Here is a 9,457-nt window from a genome sequence, read left to right as displayed (position 1 = left end):
GCCGCGGCCCGGCCTCCCCCGCGGCACGCCCCCTGCGCCTGCCTCCCGCCGAGCTGAGCCGTACGGACCTGCGGCGGCTGCGGCCACGGGCGCGGCGGGGCGGCGCTAGGCCGGGGAGCGGCGGAGCGGAGCGGCGCCCTCAGCCTCGCGGGCCTGCTTCTCAGCGGCGGCGGCATGAGCGCGAGCGGCGCGGCGCCTGGCCCGGGCTCCTCCCCGGCAGCCTGCCGCTTCGCGCACTACTTCGTGCTGTGCGGTGTCGACGCGGACAGCGGGCTGGAGCCTGACGAGCTGGCGGGTAAGGCCGGGCGCGGCGACGCCGGGACATTGTTGTCTCTCCGCGCGGCAGGCGGGTGGCCTGAAAGATCCCGCCGGGTCCCCGGCCCGGGCTCGAGCGGCGGCCGGTGACCCCGGCGGTTCCGGTCCGCGAGGGCGGCATAGCCCCCGGAACCCTGTCTCCTCGGCGGTGTCATGGGGCCGGGGCGCCTTTGGCCGCCCGGGACCCGGCGCGGCGCTTTGTGGACGCTGCCCGGGCGGCCCCTGTGGGAGAAGCGGGGCCTCGACCCCGGGCTCGGTGCGGGAGCGGCCCCGTCCCGCCGGGCCCCGCGGTGGCGCAGTGCGGGCAGAGGTGGAGCGCGGAGGCCGGGAGAGGCGGCTACTGCCTCGGCTCCCACCGTTTCTTTCTCCTCGCCTCCGTCCGTGGGAGCGGAGTTTTGATTTTTTTCCTTTTTTGTTAAATGGTGAGACAAGTGACATGTATCACCTGAACTTTATCTGTGTCAGTGCTAAACACTTAGGTCATAGGCTTTCAGAACATCTTTCTTTGGACATACCTATTGATTGCACCGGTGTAAATTTTTCCCTTTGCCTTTTGGGAGGAGGACTAGGAAGAATGCATTATTAAATAATAATGGTAAATAAACAAAACTGTTAATCCTTAAAATACTGTGGCCGTCATCCCACGTTTTAACGAAGTATTTTTTTCTATTAAGTCAGCCTCACAGCAAAACATTTTTCAACAAAACTCTTTAAGTCTAGCTTTAGTTTAAAAATGTTTGGAAAAGGTGGATAATAGAGTACTAGGTTTTTCCTGTATGTGTAATTATGTAATCATACTGTTTCTTCAGCTGAGATTTCCTGTACATGTTAAGAATGGCTTTGTTAAGGGATTTGAACTAGGAAAAAAAAGGTCTGCAGAATTTGGGGCGATTCTTCTGTGGAGATTGGTGAAAAAATTATCTTCTTTTTCTAGGATCCTTTCTTCCTGAACATCCTTAACATTTGTGGCATCAGGGTCACTTGGAGGACTTCTGTGGGTGTTGACTAGTGACAGAAAAAAGCCTTTCTTATTTCTCTGTTTTCCTGTGAATGCTGAACCATCTTATAATTATGACCTCGGAGTTACTCTTTTTATTTTATTTGCAGTACTGCGGATAGAACCTAAGGCATTCAGCCCTTTTTATATTTTGAGAAAGGGTCTCACTGTTACTAAGTTGCCGGGGCTCGCTTGAATTTGTAATCCTCCTGCTTCAGTCTCCCAGAGTGCTGGGACTACAGGTGTGTGCCACCAAACCCGGGTGACCTGGAACACTAGGCACGGTACAAAGAGCATTAACAAAAGTAAACAGTAAAACATTTGATTTTAGTACACTTTTGAACTTTCTTATTTAAAAAAAAACAGTGGAGGAAAAACATCTGAGGAAGAAATGAGTACAAAGTTTCTAGAACTGACATAAAGAGAACAGGAAGATTTTGATGCATTTTTAAAGACAACTGTATTATTACAGTACTGTGTGAGTGTGATTGTATAGAATTTCTGCTCTTCATAGTATTTGGCATGTTAAGGAAATAATGTATAATGTATGTTAAGGAAATAATGTTACCTGGTAAGATTTCAGTGTTACTTATTCATTTAATAAAAAGTTTTTGGGTGTCATGTTCCAGGCTGGTCTTGAAAGCACACTGTAACCCAGGCTGGCCTTGAACTCTTAGAGATCCTTCCACCTCAGTCTTCCAGAGTACTGGGACTAAAAGTGTTCATCACCACACCCAGCTCAACAAATAATCTTGAAAGCTTCTGTATAGTTTGTGTTCTAGGTGTTAGGAACAGCTATGAGCAAAGCATTAAAAGATCCCAGCCATCAGAGAGCTTACATTCTAGTATAAGGAAACAGTGAAAAGATACCATTTGTCAGATGCTGGTGCTGTGCAGAGAAACAAAGCAGGGAAATGGGACCAGGGCAATGGGAGCAGGTTGGTAGAGTATGTAGGGGTTTGACCCCACGACCTCCTGCATCTAGGCCTGTGCCCTCCCACTGAGCTCCATCCCTCCCAGTCCATGATTTTAGATATGATGGTTAGGAAAGGCCTCCCAGAGAAGGTGATGTTTGAACAGAGCCCTCAAGAAGGTAAGGAAGCAAGCCACATGGATTGCCTAGGGCAATGATGGTGAACCTTTTAGAGCTTTCACTGATACAAACAGCCCACTGTTGCACATGTGCCATAGGTTTGCCACCACTGGTCTAGGGCTTCATAGACAGTTTTTAGCCTTTTCTTTGGAGATGGGAAGCTTGTGGAGGGTTTTCTGCAGAATGCTGATGAGATCTGATATGTTTTCTGGAAGGATCTTTGTGGCTGCCACGTTGCGTGAATGATTCAGGGGCCAAGGTTGTAGACTGTTTCACTGTTGGAGGTGAGTGGTGTTGGTGTCTGGTGAAGAGGCAGGAAGGAATCATATTCTAGATAGTACATGTTGAAGGGAGCACCAATAGAACTTGCTGATGAATTTTGTGAATCTGTATCATTCTGTTAATATGGTGTGGTCATTTTTGGAGAACATGATCAAAGATGACTCCAAGATCCTTGGCCAGAACAATTATGAGCTTCTCTACTGAAATAAGACAACTAATAAAGATTCAGGCTGGTGATTTATTCTGTTTTGGATATGTTAAGTTTGAAGTGCCTATTAGACTTCCAAATGGAGATGTCAGCTGGAAAAGACATCTTCCAAGGAGAGGTCTAGACTGTAGACATAAATTTAAAGCCATGAAGTTGGGGGCCGGGGATTTAGCTCAGTGGTGCCACCACCTGCCTCACAAGCACAAGGTCCTGAGTTCAGTCCCTGGTACAAAAAACAAAACAAAACAAAAACCCAAAACCAAAAACAACAAAAAGGTGCAGATCGGAAGGACTGAGTCCAGGAGTAAGAGCACTCCAGTGTGTGTGGGTGGAGGATGAGGGAAGCCCCCAAGGAGGTTAAGGAGTGTGGACAGTGATGTGGAGGAAGATGGGGATATGGCGTCATGTTCTCACCTGAATGTCCTCTTCACTTTCCATATACCTGCATGCGGCAATGTGTTTGTCTGATTTCTGTAGCTATGACAAAACATCCAAGACTGGGTACACCAGAAATCAGTGCAGCTCATTTGTGTAACAGTTTTGGAGACTGAAGGTCAGGAAGGCATCCAAAGGGTGGGAGCACTTGGATAAGAGCACATGCCAAGACAGGAAACCAGAGAGATGGGGGGTGGGTGTGAGGCGAGGTCTCTCATACAGGTACTCCCCCTGTATTAGATCTAACCAACCCAGTCCTGAAGGAACTATCTCAGTCCTCCCCAAGGGCAGCCAGTGACCTCATTATCTCCCGTGAGGCCATACCTCTTAGATTCCACCACCTCTCATGCAGTCACACTGATGCCCAGGCTTCCACTGCATGACCCTGTGGGGGACACACTCAGACTGCAGATAGCTCTGAGTCAGGTGAGTTACTCAGAAGGTTGGTTCTGTTGGCCACATTAATCTGAAAGTTAGTGATGGTGAAATTTCTACTGTGTTTTTTGAAACTGATCTCTTTTTAGCCTACTGTTTATTAGCAATTTGTTACCCTGCCTGTAGGGGTCTTAATTGACTTCTGCTAAATAGTGATTTTTAGCTGAGTGTCATGGTGTAACCCTGCAGTCCCAGCATTGGGGAGGCTGAGGTAGGAGCATCTGCATTTGAGGCCAGCCTAGGCTGCATAGTGAAACCCTATATCAAAAAATCAAACCAAAACAAAACATAATTTTACTACTTTCTCTACAGATTTCTTTTTTCCAGAGTCAGAGTCTTGCTAAGTAGTTCAGGCTGACCTTGAACTCACTGTACCCAAGGGTGGCCTCAAACTCAGCAATTCTCCTGCCTCAGCTTCCCAAGTCCTGCCATTACAGGCATGAGCCACGATGCCCGACCAGACCTTTTCTTGACATACGTGTTTCTGGAATTCTCACTCTGCAGGTGGTGAGACACTGGGCTCAAGTTAAGGATAGATACTGTAAAGTAGTAATTAAATAGACTAATACCTTGTGGTAAAAGTTATCAAGGCTTCGGATTAATTTTTTTAGATACTCTTCCCAGTAACACCTAGCTTTTTTTTTTTTTTTTTTTGGTACCAGGGATTGAACTCAGGACCTTGTGCTTGCAAGGCAGGCTCTGGAACCACTGAGCTAAATCCCCAGCCCAATAACACCTAGCTTTAACAACTGTGGAAAAGACTTCTTAAATTTGAAACATGGCTCCCCTTCAGTACTGAGGATTGAACCCAGGGCCTTTGCACTTAGCTATGTCCCCAGGCCTTTTAAAATTTTTATTTTGAGACAGTGTCTTGCTAACATGCTATGTTGTGTAGGACCTCAAACTTTTCTGCCTCAGCCTCTCTGAGTGCTGGGATTACAAGTATGCACCACCATGCTCACTGTAGAGTGTTGTTTTTCCCTCTATCCTAATATACAGTGTTTAGTAAGTAAATGAGGGCATGGGGGGAGTGCAGCTCAATGGTACAGTGCTTGCCTAGCGTGTGGGAGGTCCTAGATTTGATCCCCAGCACTGCAGACAAACAAATGTGAATGGTTGTGTTTATATTGGTGAGTTTTTCTGTTGTTGTTCTTTTTTTTTTTTTTTTTTTGCAGTACTGGGGATCGAACTCAGGATCTTGTGCTTATGAGGCAGGCACGGCGCCACTGAGCCATTTCCCTGGCCCCATGAATATGTTTATAAGAGTAAGATCTAGTTTCTGTGATGTAATAACGTGATTTTAAAAGTTGACTGGAGTTAAAACTCTTTATTGTGAAATTGGCCCAGTGGTGAGGTAGCTAAGCTCCTTGTGATAACCCTGGGGTCAGCCGCATGCCCATGTGGTTAATGCCGGACACATGAGCATGGAGAGCCTGAAAGGCCAGAGGTGGGGAGGGAGAGACAGCAGTAAGAAAAAGGACAGAGATACAAAGAGGCTGGAGGAGTGCAGATTCTTTATGTTGAGTAAGGCAGACTGCTCTGAAATTCCTCAGCTTATCTTTCTGTGTTTGAGCTTGTATTTCCACTCCTGGTCACAACCACTCTTGGAATAATAAAAGTAAATGTCTAGAATACAATGCATTGCTAGTTATAATTTACATGGAGGGCCATTGGGAAGGAAACTTTTCCCTTTTCTCCAGTTTACCCTAGAGTAGAGAGTTCTTATGCATTCAGGTACTTTAGGAAGCATGTACCACATGCCGGGATCCTTAACCTTCTTGTTTATCAATGACCTAAATTTTATTTTTGGTAAAGCCATAACTATTACATTTTGGATTTTTTATCATTATGTATTCACAGTGTGCAAGGTTGTACAATACATAGGCAACAATCACTGTTTAAGAATCTACAATGAGGGCCCATTATTTAGCTCAGTGGCTGCAGTGGTTGCCTTGCAGGCGTAAGGTCCTGACTTCCATCCCGGGTACCAAAACAAACAAACAAGCAAACAAAAGAATCTACAATGAAATAGTAATGGTAGAATAACATGATGCTTTGTTTTCCACACACCTGGGGCGGTGATGAAACACTTTATTGTTAGTTGCCTCATTTAATCCTGACAGTGCCCTCGGGGGATCTGTTTCACAGTCAAGGAAACTAAGGCTAAAGATTTGGAAATCCTTTACTCAGGTTTATATAATAAGTGTGAACTAGATTGAAAGTTTGTCTGACATAATCCTTCCATGCCCATAACAACTACATGTGCTGCTTCCTTTTTTTTCCTTTCAGATAAGGTCATGTTAAAATTGCTCAGATGCCCAGGTGGGGCTTGAACTTGCCATCCTCCTGTCTCAGCCCCGCAGTGTACTAGGATTACAGGTGTGTGCCACTGCTCTGACTGGGTGCGTGTGTTATTGGAGATTGAACCCAGGGGTTTTGCACTGAGTTACATCTACAGCCCTTTGTAAAATTTGTTTAATTTTGTGACAAATTCCTAAATTGCTCAGACTGGGCTCAAACTTGTGTTCCTCTTGCCTCAGCCTTTCAGAGTGTTGAGATTATAGGCATGCACCACTGTGCCTGGACTTTCTTTTTTCTTTTTCTTTTTTTCTTTTTTGTGGTGCTGGCGATCTAATTGTGAGCCTCATTTGTGCTAGAGAAGTATTCTACCTCTGCTCTATGCCCTCAGGCCTCAATGAGTAATTTAAAGAATGTTACTATATAGATATAGGACTTTTACTACTTAAGTAAAAATACCACTGTCAAGTTTCTTTAAATCTCCACTTTTTTCCCCCTGAGTTTTGTCATTTGTCCTAGAATTGTTACTTATCCTTAGGTGATTTTTAAATTTTTCCTTCTTTTTTTTGGTACAGGGGATCAAACTTGGGTCCTTGCGCTTGCACAGCAGGCAGCGAAACCACTGAGCTGAATCCCCAGTTCCCCTTCTTTTTTATTAGTAATGCAGATTAATGGTCTCATTTTGGCAGATTTCTGCATGCACATCACATACTTTGATCATTTTCACTCCTTCATCACCTCCCCATCCCTCCTAGTTGGATAGTTTTCTGTTTCATTGTGTATATTTTGCTCATGTCCACCCCTTCCCTCAAGTTTTTAATTTTTAAAATGAATGTAGGATTGCTTCTGAAGCTGTGGCTAGCAGACAGTGGTACTAGAGCTGCCTACACTGTCAGAAGCTGATTCCAGTCCTGACCTGTCGCTCAGAACCGCTGGCATCATGTTCTTTGTGTGTCAGGGCTTAAATGAGGTGAGTTCCCAGTAGACCGCCCCTGGGCCTGAAATTGTTTTTTTAGTGCTAGGGATTGAATTTAGGGCCTCATGTGTGAAGGTGTCAAAAAACATACTGAAAGTCATAGAATTAGAGGACCAATACATATCACACGAGGACAATTGAGTAATTAGAGTGTCAGCCATAGGAAAGGGGGGAAAATTAGTCTGTTTACTTAGAGAAAAGCACAATTTTTTAATAAGAATTAACTTTCTTTTTGAAATGTTAATAACAAGTCCAGACTTTTAATTATAATCTACATGGGCTTGTAGGGCCCCTGGGCCCCTGTTTGAAATTATCACACTCAATACTAATCTTAAATTATTATCATATAGATGATACTGCCAGTTCTCCACATAACAGTCAGTGAGTTCTTAGAATTTTTTTAAACCTAAAATCTTCTAATCACTTCCTTTATAGTTACATTAACACAGAATTTTACCGTAGTTCATGAAGTTCTTCATTATATGACCTCTGCTTTTCCAGCATTTTCTGACTGGATCACTCTTTATACCTACATTAGTTTTTTGTTTGTCTCTTTGTTTGTTTAGTGTGTATTGCTTATACAGATCAATGAGTTTTAATTTTGGCAGACTCATACATGCATATAACACACTGATCATTTTCACCTCCCCTCCATCCTTCTTGTCCCATCTTGCCCCTAGTTTTCATTTTGGGGGGTTCAGTGCTTATATTTTGAGCATTTATCCCACTTTAACTACCTTACCCACCTTCTCTCTCTCCCTTATTCCCTTCATCTCATCTAGGAGTAGTCTCCCTTCTATTTTCTCTTTTGGACCGTGAATGGAACTCAGGACCTTGTGCCTCAGGACCTTGTGCTTGCAAGGCAGGCAGTGGAACCACTGAGCTAAATCTCTGGCCTTCCCTTCTACTTTCTTGTCATCTTTTTACAGTTATACATCTTAAGAAGAACATGTGTTGTCTTTCTGAGTCTGGTTTATTTTGCTCAACATGATCTCCATATCCATCCCTTTCCTACAAATGACTAAATTCCATTCTTTATGGCTGAATAATACTCCTTTGTGTCTCTGTACCACCTTTTTATCTGTTCATCTGTCTTTGGGCACCCAGCCCGGTTCCATTTCTTGGCTATTGTGAATTGTGCTGTAGTGCCTATATTGGTTTTCTTGTGGGTCCCTGAAATACAGCCAGCTGCTCCTTTCTCATGGCCTGTCTATATTCTGTTCTGACTTTGTAGTCCTCCCTGGACCAGCGTTGTCCTGTAGAAATACACTGTAATGTGAGATACATTTGTAATTCCCCACTTTCTAGTAATTGTATTTTAAAAGGTAAGAAACAGGTGATATTAATTCCAATGATACATTTGATTTGACCCAACACAAAATATTTCAACATATCAACATAAAAAATTATTAATAGATTTCTTAATTCCTTTTTCCATTTCTAGTCTTTACAGTCCAGTGTGTATTTTGCACCTGAAGTATCTCCATTTGGCTAAGGTGCATTTCAGGCGTTAGGGCCACATGTGGCCATGGCTGCCCACTGACCAGTGTACCCAAGGCCACGCAAGCCTGGCTATTTCCTTCTCTGCCCCAGACTGTGCCCTCAGCGAGGCTTTCTCAGACTGGGCTTCCCTGCCCTGTCCCACTCTGTCAGCGTCTGGCTTCTTTCCGTTCAGTGGTTGTTAGTACCTGGCAGGATGTCATCTCTGTACTTGTTCTTTTTAATGTCATCTTCTCCACTGGATCATTGACACCTAAAGAGCAGGACCTTTGTCTCATTTATTATTGTTCACTGGGTGACTGAAAAAATAGGATCTTCACAAAATAAGGTCTCAAATAGATTCAGTGAATGAGATAATTTGATGGGGTCAGAAATATAACTTTTCCTTTTGATATTGACAATAAGGCTAGTATAGTTGATTTATGTGTGAGGGTTGAAAAAAATTTTTTTTTGTACCAGGGATCAAACTCCTGACCTTGCGCTTGTGAGGCAGGCGAAGTGCCACTGAGCTAAATCCCTGGCCCTGTGAGGTTTTTAAACTATAAAATGGAAGCTAGAGTTTCTTTCAAAAGAAGAAGCTTGAGATTGACAGAAAGGCAAGACCAGTGGTTAATTTTCTTTAAGAAGTGCCTATTGGCTTTGTGGGAAGGTATGAAAATTTCTGACTCTGAAATTCATTATCCTATTGCTTTTCTCTTAAATAAGATATGATCAATAAAATTAACCTTTTTTGTGGTACTGAGGGTTGAATGCAGAGCAGTTGCACTGGGCTGTATCCTCAGCCCTTTTTATTTTTTATTTTGAGACAGGGTCTTGCTGAGTTGTCCATGCTGGCCTCAAATTTGCAATCCTCCTGCCTCAGCCTCCCAGAGGGCTGGGATTACAGGCACACCATGCTCTGCTAAATTACCCTTCCCC

At 44.1% G+C, this 9,457-nt stretch overlaps 1 protein-coding gene across 3 annotated transcripts in view; it reads left to right on the top strand.

Moving 5' to 3' along the window:
* Positions 1 to 77: 77 nt before the first annotated feature.
* Dennd5b (DENN domain containing 5B) overlaps positions 78 to 9,457 on the top strand; it is a 187,217-nt gene continuing 177,837 nt past the window's right edge. Inside the window, exon 1 of one of the 3 annotated variants that reach the window (XM_004855049.4) lies at positions 78 to 295. In XM_004855049.4, the coding sequence (XP_004855106.1) occupies positions 175 to 295 (121 nt within the window). In that variant the 5' untranslated portion in view covers positions 78 to 174. The remainder of the gene's footprint in view (positions 296 to 9,457) is intronic. The other 2 variants (XM_087199946.1, XM_004855048.4) reach the window with 2 other exon arrangements.

This window comes from Heterocephalus glaber, unplaced genomic scaffold (genome assembly GCF_053883595.1).
Source record: "Heterocephalus glaber isolate CG9 unplaced genomic scaffold, H.glaber_assembly_v1.0 deba00001733, whole genome shotgun sequence".
In the NCBI taxonomy this organism is placed as follows: Eukaryota; Metazoa; Chordata; class Mammalia; order Rodentia; family Bathyergidae; genus Heterocephalus; species Heterocephalus glaber.
The sequence above is the reverse complement of the archived record's forward strand: the minus strand, read 5'-3'. Positions and strand labels throughout refer to the sequence as shown.